The 18,431-nt window shown below is 59.9% G+C and overlaps 6 protein-coding genes across 6 annotated transcripts; all 6 read left to right on the top strand.

Annotated features, from left to right (window-relative positions):
• Positions 1–821: 821 nt before the first annotated feature.
• On the top strand, positions 822–1,487 carry LSCM1_07118 (uncharacterized protein; the record flags this gene model as incomplete). Its single annotated transcript, XM_067324506.1, has 1 exon — positions 822–1,487. The coding sequence occupies one exon, from the start codon at positions 822–824 to the stop codon at positions 1,485–1,487; it is 666 nt and encodes a 221-aa protein (XP_067180710.1).
• A 1,954-nt stretch (positions 1,488–3,441) lies between these two features.
• LSCM1_07117 (uncharacterized protein) lies at positions 3,442–4,092 on the top strand (the record flags this gene model as incomplete). The annotated part of the gene is made up of 1 exon (XM_067324505.1): positions 3,442–4,092. One exon carries the CDS (start codon positions 3,442–3,444, stop codon positions 4,090–4,092), a length of 651 nt encoding a protein of 216 aa, XP_067180709.1.
• A 2,232-nt stretch (positions 4,093–6,324) lies between these two features.
• LSCM1_07116 (uncharacterized protein) lies at positions 6,325–7,767 on the top strand (the record flags this gene model as incomplete). Its single annotated transcript, XM_067324504.1, has 1 exon — positions 6,325–7,767. One exon carries the CDS (start codon positions 6,325–6,327, stop codon positions 7,765–7,767), a length of 1,443 nt encoding a protein of 480 aa, XP_067180708.1.
• Positions 7,768–8,748: 981 nt separating this feature from the next.
• LSCM1_07115 (uncharacterized protein) lies at positions 8,749–9,858 on the top strand (the record flags this gene model as incomplete). The annotated part of the gene is made up of 1 exon (XM_067324503.1): positions 8,749–9,858. The coding sequence occupies one exon, from the start codon at positions 8,749–8,751 to the stop codon at positions 9,856–9,858; it is 1,110 nt and encodes a 369-aa protein (XP_067180707.1).
• Positions 9,859–11,807: 1,949 nt separating this feature from the next.
• Positions 11,808–16,322, top strand: LSCM1_07114 (uncharacterized protein; the record flags this gene model as incomplete). The annotated part of the gene is made up of 1 exon (XM_067324502.1): positions 11,808–16,322. The coding sequence occupies one exon, from the start codon at positions 11,808–11,810 to the stop codon at positions 16,320–16,322; it is 4,515 nt and encodes a 1,504-aa protein (XP_067180706.1).
• Positions 16,323–16,791: 469 nt separating this feature from the next.
• On the top strand, positions 16,792–17,370 carry LSCM1_07113 (uncharacterized protein; the record flags this gene model as incomplete). Its single annotated transcript, XM_067324501.1, has 1 exon — positions 16,792–17,370. The coding sequence occupies one exon, from the start codon at positions 16,792–16,794 to the stop codon at positions 17,368–17,370; it is 579 nt and encodes a 192-aa protein (XP_067180705.1).
• Positions 17,371–18,431: the final 1,061 nt, after the last annotated feature.

Genomic DNA, 18,431 nt, shown 5'->3' with positions numbered 1-18,431 from the left:
ACCCGTCCTGTCGCTCGTTCCCATGTGCCTCCTTCCTTAATCCCTGGCCTACCGCTGCAAGCACACTCTGCTCACCCCTTTACGCTTTACCCCTCACCCACCCGCGCAAACGGTCCGACCAGCGGGGAGCCACCGACGCCAAGAGGGCGACACAGATTGCGAGAGTGAATGTTGGTTGCCTATTTCTGCCGCCGCCGTCGTTGTCTTTCAGGACGAGAGGTGTGGATGTGAGTTGGTGGCAACAGCGGCATCACACCACATCTCGCCCTGGAGCGTCCCCTACTCCACTCCTGCCTCCACTGCTGACTCACCTGTCCACCCTCCTTGCTTGCAGTAAATTTCTTCCCCCCTTGCTGTTGAAGGTTTGTACGAGTCGGAGGCCACGCGCCTGTGCCACTCCCTGCTGGCCTGTCTCTTGTTGACTCACTCCGCGCTCCTGCTGTGTATATATACATATATACAGACATATATACATTTATATTTATGCATACATTTTCTGGCGTTCTGCTGCAGTCCTTACTCCTTGAACCCTTCGCCTACAAGCTCCCTTCTCCCTCGCTTTTTGAGACACCGCTGTTGCCTCTCCGAACTGCTTGCTGCCGGCTGCTGCTCTGCGCGATTGGGGGGCACGCTTTATTTTGCATTCCCTCTCCGCTCACGCCTCCCTGCCCTGGTCGCTCACCCCTTCTTTCTTTGCCACGCCCCGGAGGAATAAAGATCGCGAGCCCCGTTGCAGTGAACCCCACCGCCATCACAGTGAGTCCTATTGCGTGTAACAAAATCGAAGCGATCGTGGCCGGGACGGTGGCGAGAGAAGGACAATGGAAGAAGACTTGGCATACAAGGTCATCGTGATTGGAAGCGTCAGCGTAGGCAAGAGCAATATCACGTCCCGCTTCTGCGACGACGCTTTCTATCCCGACCTCGTTCCTACCCTAGGTATGGACTTTAAGTACAGTAGCTGCAACACCCTCGAAAAGAAGCCGCGCTGTGTACGGCTGCAGGTGTGGGACACCAGCGGGCAGGACGACTTCGTCACGCTCACGACCGCCTTTTACCGCAACTGCCAGGGCGCCTTGTTGTGCTTCGATCTTACAAACCGGGAATCCTTCGAGAGCCTTGATCAGTGGTATGAGCGGCTCGAGCGGTACTCACCGGTGGTGCCACCGCTCATCCTGGTGGGGTGCAAGCTGGACCTGGTGGAGAGCCGCCTCGACGAGCAGGGCGAGGGAATCGTCCTGGGCAGTCACCGCCAAATAGCGAAAAGCGAGGGGGATGCATGGGCGCGGCATCACGGCTGCCTCTGCTACCTCGAGACGAGCGCGAAGGAAAACACAAATGTCTCTCAGGCGTTTCAGCAGCTCGCGACGTACATTGCCTCTACAGCTAATCCAGGCGCCAAACATGCGGGCCGCACCCTCGGCCCCGGGGGCCGTCCACTCGTAGAGAAGGAGAGCCCGAAGAAGCGCCAGTGCTGCTCCAACTGAGCTGAGACAGTGCAGCGGATGTTCGCGTCAGTGAAGAGCAAAGCAGCTGCACATGACAGGAAAGGGAGGAAGAAGAGGATTCGTGGATGTGCTGCCGGGGGGAGGGAGAAGAGCGAATAGAGAGCCCAATGAGGCGCAGCAACAAAGAAACGCGACTGGTCTCGGTTGCGCTTCGCGTCAGCCGATCTGAGCTTCAAATGATGGCTGAATGATTGCTGCTGATGCAGTCTCTTTCACCGACAATGGCGCTGACTGCAGTTGCCGGTTGCTTTCGTCCATAGGCGTATGAAACTCGCAGGTGCGAGGGCGCTTTGGCGTGTTCCATTGTTTTCTCTGCCGCTTCGGTTGTTTGTTTCGGCTGAAATGAGTAAACAGCATTTATCACCACCGATAGCAGCTGCCCTCCCCCCTCCCTGCGGCACAACCCTTCACAGGCTCGACGATACGTTGAACATGCAGGCGCTTCGCTGTCATCTCCTTCCGCATGTGTGTGTGTGTGTGTGTCGACTTGCCGCAGAGCGCATCTTCATTTGTTTAGGTGTGTGCGCCACCTTTTTTTTCACCTCCACCCTGTACTCCCCCCCTTCCCTGCACCCCCCCCCCAAGGCTGAATCAGTCAGAGCACGCTTGCGCGGAGGTGCTTCGCTCCGGCACTTGCTCTCTCACCCTTGGTTTTCCTCTTTGCTCCATGGAAATGGCGGCTGCTCCCTCCTCCACCGCCTCTGTGTCTGTGTATGGTCTTCCTATGCACACGCTCGCCCTGCTCCTCTCCATCCCTCTCCGCCACCTTTGTGTTTGCTCGCCTCTTTCTCTGTCGCCGTGTTTTATCTGCTCCTTTTTGCATTGGCATCTCTTGAAGGATCCCTGTCTAAATGGTGTGTGTGTGTGTGTCGGCTTTTCGTATGCGGGCGGGCGGGCGGGGGGCAGATGGGGGGGACGGAACTGATGCTGCTCTTGAGCTCTCATGCCGTTTTCTTTGCTTCTCTGTCTGGAGAGCGAATGAAGAAGATCGCAACACAACCCTCACTTCACTCTCTCTCTCTCCATACCGCAGGGCCGCTGTCGCACTGGCGATGAGGTAAGTGGGCGGAGCGCTTCGAAGAAGACTTCATGGCGAACGTTTCATCGCTCTAAGCCGGCGCGGCCGCGCTCTCTTCGCATTTGCTGAGCAGCTCCGACATCCCCTTCCACTTCTCTGTCTGTCTCTCTGTCTCTATACAGACACGCGCACAGACAGAGAGACAGAGACAGACAGACAGGCCTTTTCGGAAGAGCTCTGTGCCCTACGATGCCGCCGTCAGGACCGCTATCACCACCCTGTCAAGGCCCTCCTACACTTTCCTCTCTTTTTTTTCCGGCTTCATCTCCCCGTCCCTGCTCACACTCGTCGCCTCCCATACGACGCCTGTGTGTGCGTGGGCATGTGTGTGTGCGCGCACGTGTGTCCCCTCATGTACGCCCCTCTTTGTACCCCTTCACTCCCTCGTTTTCCTTGCCTCTGTACAGCTTTCTGTCTGTCTGTCTCCCTCTCAGCTTTCACATATCTGCAGCTTATTACCACCGCGTTCCCACACACGCGCGCACTGTTTCTCGGGCACACACCAACAATTGTACGCACTCGCACAAATATCCTTTCTTGCTTGCTTTGCGTTCTCACCTTGTCGCCGACAGCCAGCCACTCGCCTCCTCGTCTTTGAAGCCACTCGAGCAAGCCCCATCAGGTCAGGAAGCTGGACCAGCAAGTCAGCTGACTCACGCCCTAAGTATCAGTGCACCCCTCCACTTCTGCCCGCTTGTGTGTACTCCTCTCCTCCACTCTCTAGCTGAGCGCTTTCTTCTCTTCCCAAACACTAGTGCGTCTAGGCAGGCATACGCAAGAAGCACACACACATAAACACGCGTGCGGCCCGGGGGCCACCCAACGACTCCACCTTTCTCCCCTTCCACCGTCATCATGACCAACCTCAGCACGCCCGGCGGTGACTGCGACTACATCTTCAAGATTATCGTCATTGGTGACAGTGGGGTAGGCAAGTCGTCCTTGACGGTGCGCCTCTCCGAAGATGTCTTCTATAAGGACTACGCCTCCACCATCGCCATTGACTTCCGTATGCATCAGATGAACTACATGGACAAGCGTGTCCGCCTTCAGATATGGGACACCGCTGGCCAGGAGCGCTTCCAGTCCGTCGCCACAGCGTTCTACCGCGGCGCGAATGGCGTGCTGCTCTGCTTCGACCTCACCCACCGCCCATCTTTTCTGCACCTCGACCAGTGGATGGAGCGCGTGAAGCACCAAGCCCTACCCGGTATACCATGTTTACTCGTGGGTTGCAAAAGTGACGAGGCGCGCACCAGCCGCCAGGTGACGCGTGAGGAAGCCGTAGCCTGGAGCCAGCAGCACGGCATGCCCTTCATTGAGACGAGCGCGAAGGAGAAGGAGAACGTGCAGACCGCCTTCCAGCTGATTGCCAAGGCTATCTTTGAGGACATGAGGGAGCGCAACGGCAAGATGCCGACGGCTGGTGACAGCGCGGCTGCCCGCGCCCAAAGCGTCAACCTCGAGCGCCAGCGAAGCAGCAGAAAAGAAAGCAAGTGCTGCTAGGCACAGGCGCCGCCTCCGTGTGTGTGTGTGTCGTAGCAGTGACGGCACGTCGCTGTCTTGAATAGAAGGCCCGGTTAGAGACATGGCCATGTGCACACGGAGAAACGTTCGCAGGTGCAGCTGTCTATCAAGTGAGAACCCTTCGGAGAAGACGGTCGAGGTATAAGCATTGGGAAAGGGAGCGCGTAGTTTGTGTGCGTGCCTGTGCCTGGGTGAGCAACGCTCTTATTTCTTCTCTGCTCTCTGTTCTCTCTCTCGTCGACTGCCGCTTTTTCTTTCCCATGTTTTGTTGGTGTCCGTAGCGTCTACCTCCGATCCAGCCCACTCTCCCCCTTCCCTGCTCTCCGTTGGCCTTCCCTTTCACTGCCGCTCGCTGTGTATTGGCCAAGGGAAGGGGTGGAGGGGTTGGATGTAGCAGACATGTGCGCGTCCCCACCTCCCACCAGTTTTTGGCCCCTCACACCGTTTCGCTTCTCCCTGACGCGCATCTTTACCAGTCTCCTCCTCTCTGTCATTTTTCCATTCTGGACGCTGTGTGCGTGCGCGTCTCGGTTCTCTTCCCCAGCCACCGTTCTTCCTTGGCCCCACCGGCCTGCCGTCCTCCCTCCGTAGGTGTACGCCTGGTTGCTTGGCGCCCCTCCTCTGCCGTCCACGCTACCGTAGAGACCGTTGTGCGTGTGGGCTGCGGCGCCTGTCGCCCTTACCTTGTCTACAGCAGCGGCGCGTCTCGGTGCTTTACTTATTTGCTCTCTGTGAGCACGCATACGCTGTTCTCACTGCCCACGGCTGCTCCAAGTAGAGGTGGCGCGCATGACCAAACGGCTGGGACAACGGGAAGATAACGGCCTCGGGCGTGAACCAAGAAAAGCCGTAGAGGCGCTGCGCTGCTTCGTTTATGTATGCGCTCACGCAAATACGCGCGGGTACGCACGGACACGCATACATACGTATACAGACATATATATATATGCCTCTCTCTGCGTGTTTGTGCGTGTGTGTTTGGATGTGACTGCAGCTCGATTCCTCTCTCTCTGGCCGGCGCCAGTGATGTGCTGAAGATGCGCTCGTGTGCTTTGGATGTGACTGCTTCTTTTGTGTCGACCCCCCCTCCCCGGCGCTTCTCTCTCCTTCGCTCGTTTCTTGCGGACGCGGCCCACCACACACACACACACATGTACAGTCACAGAGAGGGGGGGCAGACGCAGGCACACGTTAAGGTGCGCGCGCTGCGCTGTTTTTGCCCTTTCCTCCTTTTCGGTTCACGCACACATGTCTTTGTGCGCCGATGTGTTTCTGTGTCTCCCCCCTCCTCCCCTCTCTCGCGCTCAACTTTGTTTAGCCGAGCAGCTTTTGGTGCGTGCGCGCGTCTCCCTTCGTGTCCTTTGCTTTTTTTTTGCTACCTCTCTCGTCGCTCCTCGGGTGGTGCGTCGTTGGTGCTGTTGCGTTGCTGCCGCTCTCCTGTTGTCCCTGCCGATAAACCTGCGCGTGTGCGCGAAAACAAAGATGAAACAATGGCTACATAACTGTGGGACAGTCGGCCTGCCGGCCTCACAAGCGTCGCACCCGCCCCTTTCCTCGTGGCGTTGGATTTGGTGACGGATGCATGCGCGCAGTAAGCGCGAGCACCAGTCTCTACGCTGGCGGCTGCCTCGTCACAGGATAGCATTGGCTGTGCTCTTTCCTATTTCGGCATGCCTGAGTGTGCAGGATGCGGCGGAGGTACAATAGGTTTGTAGTGCCCATGCCTCTGGCCGCCTGCTTGGTGCGCCCGATGAGCACTTCATCTGCGGTTTGGACAGGCGCCATGAGTGAAGCATCGCTTTCCTTCCGCATCCCCTTCTCTGCGGCGTATGCAGTTGCGCGCTTGTGGGGTGTGTACAGTCGAATGTGTTACGGGCGCGATCGCACCGCCACTCCTCCCTGCCCCACTCCTCCTCCGCTTGCCCCTGTTGCGTCTACGACGCCTTTCGCGGTGTGGTCGCGGTCGTCGCTGCGGCTGCGTGTGCACACGCGCGCACACACAGGGGGAAGTGCACTCTTCTGCTTTTTTTTCGTAAGGAGAGCTTTTTCTGTGTTGGTGCCTTCGCCTCTTTGTTCTTGGCGTCATCTCCGTCGCCCGTGCAGAGGTCTCCGCGCCTTCATCCCGGTGAGCGCACACCACACGCTCAAGCCGGCGCTTTCTTCCCCTTAATCGCGTGAGCCACTCCAACACACAGAGATAGAGCAAGATTGATGGCCTTCTTCATCAGCAAGTCCTCTGACGTTTTTCCGGCTCGCCGCCGAGGCCACTCCGATGGGGTGTTGCGCAAGGAGCTAAACGCACGCGGTGCACCCCGAGACTCCGCCATCATCACGAAGACGGAGCTGGACATCATCCGAGGCATGATCGATGGCTGCTTCCCTGGCAGCTTGAGTGGCACGGCTGCGGCCGCGGTAGCCGCACGCACGCACACAGAAGCCGCCGAGGAACACCGTCGCCGCATGCAAGAGTTCGACGCGGAGCGCACCCGAAACGGTGCGGCCCCGCGGACAGCAGAGGAGATAGAACAGGCGCAGTTGCGCCAGGTGAACCTAGAAAAGGCACGGCTGAGGCTGGATGAGGAGTACGATGAGGTGAAGGCCATGAATCGTGTCATTATGGAGGCGAGGTGCGCTGCCACTCGCAATGCGCAGCAGCTGGAGAAGCAGAAGCGCATCGAGGATGAGGTGGCGTACAACCGCCAGATGGACGCGCTCATGGCGCAAGAGGCTGAAACGGCGCAGCGGATGTATCTTGAGCGCGAACGGCAGCGGCTGGAGGAGCAGAAGCGGAACGCTGCGTTGATCAAAGTGCAGCTGCACGAGCGCGATGTGGAGCGGGTGCGCCGGCTGGAGCGCCATCAGCAAGAGCAGGAGGCAATGATTCGCCACATGGAGCTCCTCCAAGTGGAGGAGAGGGCGGAAAAGCTGCGCCGCATCGGCGCTGCCCGGCGACTGATGGAAGAGGCTGCCATTGCGAATGCTGAGCAGATCGCCCTGAAGCAACGCGAAAGAGAGATGCAGCTCGAGGAGGACCGGAAGATGGCCGAGTACATTAAGCAGAAGGAGGCGCGCGATGAAGCCTACGCTGAGGAGCAAGCGCGCATTCGGCACGAAAAGGAGATGGAGGTGGCGCGGCTCCGTGCAAACCAGCAGCGGGTGCAGGACAAGCAGGCGGAGTTGGAGGAGCTGCGGGCCCGCCGCGTGCAGGAAGCATACATACGTGAGGAGCGCCGAAAGGAGAAGGAAGCAGCGGAGCGGGAGAAGGCGGTGCATGCCGACCTGCAGCGGGTCCGCCTCGCCCAGATAGAGGAGCGCAACCGCCAAAAGGCTTTGGAGAAGGCGCAGGAGCAGGAGGAACTGGAGCGCATGCTGGCCGTGCAGAAGATCGGTCGTGAGCAGGAATTAGAGCGCCTGGCTCGCACTCGTCGCCTGCAGGAGGAGAATTCTTTAGCGTTGCTAAAGCAGATGATGGATGTCGAGGAGCGTCGCCGTCGCCAGCGGCAAGAGGAGATCGAAGAGGGCAACCAGATACGCAAGGCGGCACGTGAGCGGCAGGCAGCCCTGGAGGAAATCCGTGACCGTAAGTTGAGCGAGTTGGAGGAACTGAACGCCCCAGAGCAGTATCGCCGGGCACTCTTGAAGGTGGGTAAGTGAGCCGACATCATCAGAGTGGGGAGGGGAGCCAGTGTGGTGGTGTGTGCGGGCGTGGAACGTCTGCAGTCTTCTTCGCTGCTGTGCCGAGGGCAGCGCTCTCCCTCCCTCCCTCTCCCCCCTTTTCGTTGCGTTCAGCGTTCGCTGTTTTCGATCCCTTTATTACGTCTTTTTTCGTGTGCCTTGCTGGTGCGCCCACGCACTTCCCAGTGAGACGCCGCTGTCGTCATGTATACACCAGGTGCGCGCGTTCGAACGGAGCAGTATGTGCGGACACGGGCGCTTTGTTCTTATACCGTCATGGATGTAAACAAACAGTGGCCCGAGGAAAACGACAGGAAAATGGCGAAGAGACGCTGGTGTCCTCCAGTGTAGAGGGCGCGGCTAACCTAACTATGCTTCAAGCTAGGCCCTGCCCATCCCAGCCTCTTCCCACCAGCTGCCACCTCTCTCCAGTGCACATGCTGCTGGGGGCACGCTTCATTTTCTGCACTTGTGTGTGTGTGTGTCCTTCGGGAAGAGGCGCAGCGCGAACGACTTGATAGCTGCGACCCCCTCTCCTTCTCACTCCACCCGTACACATGCACATACACACGAAAGGATATGGTGAAAGTGATGGGGTCAAGCGACCCATTCACCCGATCCTTCTCTGTCGCTCTTCACCTTCCCGACACATTCCTCTCTCTCTCACTCTTGCTGTCACCTCGCTCTCCTCCAATCATCAAGCGTCGAGCCTCCTTCCCGTAAGGAGCTAGTGAGAGGGAGAGTGCTCAGTAGCGTGCGGTGCAAAGGTGGCTATCTCCCGCTGTATGTGTGTGCGCGCGCACGCGTTGTGCCCTCCCTCTGCTACGCCGGTGCTGTGAGTCGCTTGCTTTGCTCGTGTGCATCCGCTCTCTCCATCCTCCGGCACAGACGCGCTGGCGCTCGAAAGGTGAGCGCTTCAGCCAAGGTGTGCGTGTGTGTAGGGGGGGCTCGTTTTCGCCAATGGGAGCTGAAGCGAGTCACCAGCAGCCGGCAGAAACCGTTGTCGGCGACCTCGAGCTGCGCCTCGCCCCGCACAATTTCTACCTCGTTTTCGGAAAGCCGCCCATCCGGTATGCGCGAGAGCGCGTGCGGGGCCCGCTCATCTATGACGTGGAGGTGGAGTACGACGGGGATGAGAACCTCGTCGAGCACGCAGCGGCGCTGGACCTGACATGCGCTGTACCACGCCGGCAGAAGATTGAACTGATCAGCGCATCAGCGCCGTCGCCAAGAGCTGTCGGCTCCTCGAAGGGACTTGCGCTCACGTTCCAGATCGCGGCGACGCAGCCACCGCAGCGGGTGCGCGTGTACGCTGGCGCGTCGGTGGGCTACCGCCCCCACGATGGTGTGCGGCTGAAGACCAGCGGTAGCGTAGCGGTGGGGTCCGTATGCATCCTAGATACCACCGAGACGGCCGGGCTCACGACCGTCGTTACGAACCCCCTGGTACTGCCGCAGTTGCTTCAGCCTGTCAAGTACGAGGTGGCCGCGAACACTTGCTCAGGCTCCACTGTGCAACGGATAGTCTACGCCCCACTCGCTATCGAAGTGCTGGTCGGGCAGGCGGAGGGTCCCATCGAAAAGTTGCAGCTATGCGCGGCTGCCGAGGAAGCCGCGCACGAGGCGCCACCACCGCCGCGCTCATCACCGGCCGTCTCACTAGCGATGAGGCCGCCGCCGCCGGCCAGCAGGAAAGACATTGTACATTATACCTTTCTGGAAGTGCCGGAGGAGGCCGCCGCGCCTCCAGGATCTCCGCTCGGCGGCGGGGAGGCTGGAGGCGCTATTCGCTTCAACTGCAAGGTGGTAAAGCAGCTGCTTCAGGTAGGCAAAGAGGTGTACGACCTGGAGGGAGTCTTCGACGACAGCCGTGAGGACGAGGTCTGCAGCCCTGCCGCGGATGCGGATGAGGAGGGCCTCTGCGTGATTTGCCTAACGAATCAAAAGGACACGACTATTCTACCCTGCCGCCACATGTGTCTCTGCAACGAGTGCGCCATACACCTGCGCCTCAGCAACAATCGATGCCCCTTGTGTCGCGGGAACATCGATCGCGTCATGACGCTGTAGAGCCGGCTTCCCTTTTCTCCTTACCCCCACCCCTGTGCAACTTCTCTGTCTCTCTCCCTCTATCCTCACACCAACACATGCCCGCGTCGCCCCTGTATTTTTGAACGTGTCGGCGGCGTGCATCATATCGCCTCAGGATCTATGCGTTGCACCCCTTCCCTCTTCATATCGCCTCACCTGCCCATGTGTACGCACGTGTGTGTGTGTGTGTGTCGTTACGCAGTCTTACCGCCATTCTGTTGTTGATATTTCTTCCCTTCTCAGTTCGTTTCGCCACGATGTCATCCCACTTCCAATACGTTTCCCTTCTCGCTCCCCTCCTCCCCTCGCTGCGATTGACGTGGACTTTTTTCCCGCGGGGAGACCGTCATGTGGCCCATTTGGTCGTCGATCGACTCAATTTCGTATGTACGTGTGTGATTTGTGTGATATCTTCCACGAAGCAAGATGAGCCCCCGATGTGTGCGCTGGGGAGGCGAAACAGCGAAAGCAGCGCTCCTTTCCTCAGTGAGTGAGACGGATGGCGCGAAGAACCGGGGGGAGGAGGGGAACGGGTGCTAGCCTGCCCTCCTCATCTGCTCCAAGTGAGAGGCAAAGCACCGCGCAGGAAGCTAAACTGTGAATGCTAGCGCCCTTCATCTAACGTTCAGGGTATCCACTGCTGTAAGAGGACCTCGATCACCACCAGAGGCTTCCACCGGCTGCCCCCTTCACACACACACACGCGCGCGCGCCCTGTGGTGGCCTTTCCGTGCTCCGTCCCCCCCCCTCCTCCTCCTCCACTCGCATGCTCACGTCCCTCTCTTTAACTATCCCTACTTCCTCTTTCCCCTGTCTCTCATGTGGATGTAATGCACACACATACACACTCACCAACGGGCACGTCATCCGTCGTGCGGGGGGAGGTCAGATGCGGAAGCGAACACTCGAAGACTACGCAAGCCAAATCACCATGCAAAAGGCTCTTCCTTCATCACCGTTTTACTCGCAACATTACACGCGCACACCCGCATCACTGCTGGCTCTCCGACTTACGCGTGAGCTGTCGCCACCGCCTCCACCGCACCGTCTTTGAGGTGCAACGGAAGCACGCCGAAGCGCCAAGCGCGCAGATACAAGCACACACACACACACACAGCAAACAAAATAGTAACAGGAAAAGGAGGAGAGCGGGAAGACTGCGCCGGGACGGAGGCGTGGGCGGTGTCTGTCTGTGTGGGCCCGTCTGTACCTGTGAGTGTGAGCATCATCACTCCCCTCTCGCTTGTGCCCCTTTCACCCCCATTCGAGCCCCCTCTTCCTTTCCCTAAACATTTCGTGGTATCGCGGGAGTGGTCACTCAATTGATTGCCACTGTTCTGCCTTTCTGGAGTGTGCGCCATCTCTCCAGTTGTGCGTGGGCGTTACCTCAAATATTTGCACTGCCTTTCTCTGCGCCATCCGTACGCCTGTGTGTGTATAGGTGTGTGCGTGTGTGTGTAACGAGGTATAGAGCAAAGAGAACGCCTTGCCCTCCACATACGCACGTGCACGCAGAGCGGTGGCATACCATTTATTAAGGAGTCCGGCGGGTCTCTCGTTTAGGCATTGTGTGAACCTCTTGCCCGGCTCTCCACCTCTGTGTGTGTGCGTGTGCTCCCCATCATCACAGGCATAACCATTAAATACGCGTATACCAGCACCCCCTCTGCTTTTTCCTTTCGTATTGCCCCCCCCTCCCGTCTCTCTGCGCGCGTCCTTTGCTCTCCTCCTTCCCTCCCCCTCGCCCTTGCGCACAAAGGCACCCGCGCACACACTTGCCGACGCTCACGAGCCTTCCTGGCATCTCGTGCGCTTGCCCCTCCGCTTGCCCTTTCAAGGAGGCTCCCCGCTGCCTGTCTCGCTAGAGCGCCTTTTTCGGTGTGGTCGACTCGGCGCAACCTCTCCACGGCGCCAGCAAGCAGTTCGCGATGCCCTCCAGTGCACCCTCTGGTGCGGAGGTGCGAAGCCACGGTGACACTGGGCCGTCAAAGGTCAGCCACCGAACGAAGCATCGGAAGGAGGTGAAGCGATATCATCAGCGGCAGCAGAACAAACTTTTGCGTGAGGAGGCAAAAGCAAGGGACACACAGCTGTTCCTGTTTGAAACCCCCGAGCTGATGGCGAGGGGCGAGTGGCAGACTGAGGGCGACGCTCACATGGCGCGATTGGAGGCGGCACTGACGACGGTTGCGCAGGAATCCACCGTAGCGGTGCCCATTTCAGTGGGCCGTCAGCCGCCTCAGTCCAGCTCTGAGCAGCCCCCCCACCATCAGATCCAGCTCGCTTCAGCATCCACTATCGGTGCCGTCGCGGTCTCCTCCGCCATGGCCCTCGCCACAGATCCTCAGCCGAGTTGGGACTTCGACTTTCTGCTGCGCGAGCCGCCAGCATCCACCGCGACCGCCTCGTCACCGGCAGACGGAGGCGGTGACTCGAGCGCTCACGGCGTCGTGGCCCTGCCAACAGCAGGTGATTCGGCCGCCTGTCGCAGCTTGAGCGTGCTAGAGCCGTCCCAGTCGCGCGCAGTCGTGAGCGCGTTGCAGCGTGGTCACGCCGCACTTCCTGCCGCCGAGTTGCGACACTCGCAAGTCTCTACGGCTAGCAGTTCAGGTGGGCGGCTGCCGGTGGACGCGTGCGCCCCGCAGCAGCGCAGCTCTCGCCCCTCAGCGAGCTGGGCTCGAATCAGCGCGCTCCCCATCTACGGCAGTGCGCCATCCACGATCGCGAAGCTGCTGAACAGCACCCATGTCCAGCGCGTGGAGGGGGTCGATGCGATTCCGATGGAGGCTCCCCTGGCGCCAGGCACCGATATCAATCGGCCGCCGCGCAGCTACTTGACACTGGACCCCGTCCACAACATTCACCAGCACGCCCCGGGCTTTTTGCGCAATCAGCGGGTGGCGCTGCAGCACATGTTGGCGAGTGCTCTGATGGAGTGGAAAGATATGCAGCAGAACGCCCTCATAGTGTCAAGCGCGGAGGCCATGCGCACTATCTTCGAGCAGGTCTACGTGCCGGAACGTCCGTTGGCGCTGCGGGTGCAGCGGATCGGGCCGACGCTGGTGATTGACTCGCGTGCGTCAGAGCCGTCTGAGGTGCGCGATATGCGTCAGCAGGCCCTCTTGGGCAAGGCCCTGTACTTGATGAAGGAAGCGCGAGGGCGAGACGCAGCCATAGCACTCGAGGCCGCGGCGGGCGCGGCCGGACAGCTAGCACTGGCCCTGCCGGAGCGGCGCCTCGCCAGCACAGCCGCGTCCGATGTGCATTTCGGAGCGAACCTGCACCGCTACTCGCAAGTGTTGCGGTGGCGCATGAACACGACCGAGCTGCTCATCGGCGTGGACGCCCCCATCGTGATGGACAAGCGCACGAGCACCGAGCAGCTCGTGCGGTTAAAAGAGGAAGTGCCGATCAGTGCCGCTGACGCCGAGCAGCGCGAGACACTCCGCTGCTGGTTTGACGCGATGATGGCGAATGTGTCACAGATCGGGACCTACGTGCACCACGACGGTATTGTGCAGAGTCATCAAGTGAAGAAGACAATGGACACACTCGGCAGCGTGGAAGCGCGCATGGCGGCGGCGGCTCTCAGCTTCACGAGCAGCGCCCTGCAGTGGCTAGTGAAGCAGTGCCGTCGTGACGGCGGCACCTACGCGGTAGTGCGCGATTATTCGTCGGACTACGTCGAGCTGTACGAGTTGCCTGACCTTGACGAGTCCGCCACCTTCGTGGAGGAGATGGATAAATACTTTGGGTGCGCCGCCGCCTTCGCGTCCGCCGACGCAGATGCAGCGGAGCGGGTCGGGAACGGGACGGCACATATCGAGAACGGGGATCCGGAGACGACGTCGAGGTACGGCATTGGCGGCCCCCCCACCGTCCCCAACCTGAACCGGCTCAACTGGAACTTTGGAAAGACGTGCTTCAACATTGGCCAGCACCTTTTTCGCAGCGGGGATCTCAGCAGAGCTGGTGATGCTCTGCCACTGCTTCACCGCAGCTTGCGCATTTTTCTGCTTTCCTGCCGCAAGAGCCTTGTCTCACGCGAAATGGTGGCGGAGGTGGTGAAAATGATTCCAGTATTGGTGGCTCGTAAGCTGCAGGCGGAGGTGGTGAAAACGGCAGCCGCTGTCACCTCCACAGGCGCGGCAAGCTGCCCCAAGGCTGCTGCGACCAGCGGCGTCACCAGCTTGTGCTCGTCGCCTGAGATATACCGAGATGCGCTGGTACTGTGTGGTCAGTTTGAGGTACCGCTGCGGCACATGTTTTTGGCGGCTGGGGAGTGGGAAGGGGGTCTTCTGTTGCAGGCCTTCTACGCGCGTTGCCTGGTTGCGTGCAGTGCTGCCGTGTGTGCGGTGGTGGCACTGTCGCTGGAAGCTTACTACTGCAGCTGCCGCCACCTGCGTGCGCTGCGTGCCATGCGCAGCGAGGCTACGGCGAAGGAAGGCAAGGCAGCGCCACGTGATTCGGAGCCTCGGAATGAGGCAGCGGCCTCCATATCATCGTGTGCACAGGACCTGCTGCAAGTAGTAGTCGAAGGGCTTGTGCGGCTCGAGGAGACAAGTCAGCTCGTGGGGCCGCGGCACTCGGCAGGCGCAGCCGAGGCGCAGATCAGCACATCCGCCCTGGACGAAAGCACTACCGCGAACGGTGCAACGCCAGTCAGCAGAGATTGCAGGAACCCGAAGGAGGGGCTGTCCTCTCTGCCGCCCTCCCTGGTGTCGACCGGGGCATCGCCGACGGAGAGCTGCAGCCAGTCATCACTGCTCACGACAGTATCAGCACATACAAGCCGGTCCTCTCGATTACAGAACTGCGTTGACGGTGCAGACGCGGGCGTGCCACCTGTATCTTGCTCGACGGTGCTAGACCCGCGCATGCAAGTGGACATCAACCCTCTTCGCTACGCCCTCTGCGAGTTGTACGGCGATGTTGCCGTCGCCGCCATGTCAGACGCGGCGAGCGGCTTCTCGATACGCGCACTGGCGGAGCTCGGCACACGCATGGAGGCGCGGCTCCTGCAGTGCAGCCGCAAGCTGCCCACCACTCTCATCTGGATCACAACACTCAAGGCGGATGCCGTGAGTCTTTCCTTCACGGCTCTGCGCTTCTACGGGCGGGTGGGCACGCACACACGCCGCCACCTCGTCAAGCTTGCCCTGGTATACTACCTGGTCGGCAAGGAGCACCACCGCACAGCGCGCTACACAAAGGCGTTAGAGGCGCTGCACCGCGCCAAGTCCCTCCTGCAAGCCTCTCAGAAAGCTGCTGAGGATGCGGTGTTTGGTGCAGCCTTTGGCTCGCATGGCCTACTGCAGTGGGCCGACACGATGCGGCTGCTAGGGGACGTGTACCGCAGCGTTGTTGAGCGAAAGCTGGAAGTGTCTCTCGCAGTTGCGTCTGTTACCTTCACCCAGCCGCTTGTGGTTGGCCCCCTTCACGAGCTGCCTGAGGACGCGGACAGCTTCTTTATGCAGGCTCTGAGCGCCTACACGCAAGGCGGCTCCGACAAGGGCTGCCGGTCTTCAAAGGCATATACGCTTCTCCTTTATGCCTCAGTGCTGATCGAACGGCTTGCCGTCTCGGGCGTCCCGGCAACGCACGCTGCCTCGCAGCGCATTGCGGAGCTCATACGGGAGGCTGAGGAGCTGGCGCCCAGTGCCTTCATGCAGGAACGTGAGTGGCAGACGCTCCGCCTGTTCACAGTCACGAGTACCGCCGCACAAGACACCGCGTTGGCTCGAGCGGCAGAAGAGATCGTGCTTCGTGCCACAACCAAGACTAGTGCTTCTGCAAACAGCTCGCGCGCTCACCAGGGCGTGCGTGCCGCGGTGGCGGGTGGTAGCGATGCTGCTGCGGATGCCGCTGTCGCAGAATGCGATGGCTCTCGCAGGGAACGAGTGGTGACGCTGCCTTCGTGGCCGATGCTGCTGGAGCTACAGAAGGCTCTTGTGTGCTGCGCCATGGTGGAGGGGGAGGCACCAGGTCGACACCCCGGCGCCCCACAGCTGCAGCCGAGGCCAGGCGAAGCGACGAAGGCAGCGTCCACGGAGAGCAAGTACCGTGGGCTGCTGCGGTGGGTGGGTCGCGCCGCCGGCTACCTGAGGTGCGTGCTCGAGTATGTTAAAACACACAGCAGCGAGCTGCAAGGGGCTGCCGCGCGACACCAGTGGCAGCTGGTACTGCGGACATGGGGAGAGCAGGAGGCAGGCGTGTTTATACATCGAATGGTCTCCATGATCGCGTTACGGCTGCTCGGGGCCGCACAGGCGCTGCTTCCTGGCACAAAACAGCAGGAGGCGCGCGGCGCCATCAAGCAGGTCGCCTGCGCTCTCGATCATGCTGGTACTACAAAGGCTTGCAGCGCGGAGGGGCAAGCGGCAGCCATTCAGAAGCTCCTTCAAGACCTCAACACACTGCTGGCACCTTTCGCAGAGTGGTAGTGCAGCCATTTTCCTGCATAGGCAAGCAGCCGATACACCAATGGGGCAATCTACAGCATATTGTGAAGGGAGAGAGGGGTAAGTGTGAGTGTGTGTGTGTGTATCATGTGCGCTTCAGCTGAGTCATACACACTTCTCTTCGAAATGGAACCACCGGGAGACGTTACACCACCGCAACAGAGAAATGTACGCATGCAGTTGTGGCACGGCGCTGGATGGATGCGAAGGAGCACGCAGTCGCCCCCCTCCTCACCTCTCACCTCAACCGCTGAGGACAATGGCTGTATACCTATAGGCGCACAGCAAGGTGGCTCTCATGCATTAGGGAGCCTGCGCCATTCCTTTCTCGAGTGCTTCGCCACATTTGCCCTCGCTTCCCCCCCTCTTCCCCCTCTCCCTGTCGTCATGCAGATGCAACTGCAGTCCTTCCCGAGCCGTCCCATCAAGCCGTTCTCGAGGCAGCATCTCGATGCTCCTAAGGCGTGGGTTGGCAGCGATCGCGCGAAGGGCTGCGACAGCTTCGCTTGAGTCCGCGCCCCTCACTGCAGCGCTGAGATGCGTCTGCACAGGCAGCTTCGATCACCCACCCTTCAGCTACCGTCACCAGCACACCTTCAACACGCTACCGATGCACGACGCCAACCGCTTTGGAGGTCGCACGGCGTATCTGCGTGAGATCGGGCCGATTGATCATAAGAAGAAGGGGCGCCTCTTCAAGCGCGACCTGGCCACTCTGCAGTTCAACGTGGACGTCTGGTGTGCGCAACAGACGCTGCGCAAGCAGTGGAAGGGACGTGACTGGGACATGGTGGAGATGCCGTTTGAGTTGGCGCCGAAGGAGCTGCAGCGCGTTGTGCCAGAGAAGCATACAGATGTGCCGATGATGGCCGATCCGGCTCGCCACGACTACATGAATATCCGGCGCAAGGTCTTTGACAGAGAGGACCTGCAAGGTGTCCTGTACCCCAGCAGCAGCGCTGGCCAGTCACCGTATCCGGCAATTCAGTGCGTGGACAAAGCTGCCATGACGCTGGAGAAGTATCTTTGAAACACTTCTCGCTGTGCTAAGGTGAGCAGCTCCCGCTCAGCGAGAGCGAAAAAGGTCATCTCCCCTCGGCGGGTCGAAGTGATGATTGTACGGTTGTGCATGTGCGACGGGCTTTACTGCCTCCCTCCCCCCTCCCCCCCACGCACGCACACACACACACCTCCCCTTCCACTTCCTCGGAGCAGATGAATGGGGAACCCGACGATGGTGTTGCTTGCTGCGTCAACACAAGGCTCTCTCTCGCTCGCTCGCTTCCTGTTTAGGCTCTGCGTCATGGCAGCTGCCGCCCGCTGCTGATACTCGCCCCTTCCACACAAACGCACGTACCCGCCCACCCACAGGTCATGGCAGCCCAAGGGAGTACGACGAGCAGATGGGGTTGGCATGCGGTGGTGGTGCGCAAGCGTTTGCCGAATGAACGGCAGCGTTGAGCATCGTCCCCCCTCCCCTTTCTTCACCGTGCGTGTGTCTGCGCTCTCACGACGCTGTGTGTATATTTATATATAAGCGAAAAAAGGGGGCACAGCATCTCAGCCGTGAGCCAAACGACGCTGCGGTGCAGCTTAGAGGGACGAGGCTTTCTGTGGACTCTGCCGTGCGTCCAGCTCACCTCTTCCCTCAGTTCACAGTCGCTCTCTGCGTGTCTCTTCGACAGCGAAGAGGGCGGATAAGCGGTATGTGAGGAGGTCGGCTCTAGTTGAGAGACGCTTGTGGGTGTACAACGTATGCATATATATATATATATGCGTCATTAGCGGTGCTCGCCCGGTATCTCATGCCGTACTTGCTCCACTCTGCCCTCTCCCATATGTGTTGACGACACTGTTGCCCTTTACCCCCTCCCTCCACTCACTTCTCCTCCTCATGGACCACTCTTCCCCCTTCTGAAAAAAAAAACGACGCAAACGCCCACGATGTGCGCAGTATCGCTAAGCGCCGAGGCCTCCCTCCCTCCTCCCCTCCCCCATTTCTCTGTCATCGCTCTGTGTGTGTGTGTGTGCTCCCTCGTTATTAGACGTGTGTCGCCTCTTTTCGTTTTCTGTTGGATTCTGCCTGTACCC

The sequence above is a fragment of the Leishmania martiniquensis genome, chromosome 10 (assembly GCF_017916325.1).
Source record: "Leishmania martiniquensis isolate LSCM1 chromosome 10, whole genome shotgun sequence".
NCBI classification, from domain to species: Eukaryota; Euglenozoa; class Kinetoplastea; order Trypanosomatida; family Trypanosomatidae; genus Leishmania; species Leishmania martiniquensis.
Note: the sequence above shows the minus strand (reverse complement) of the source record. Positions and strands in the feature narration are given on the sequence as shown.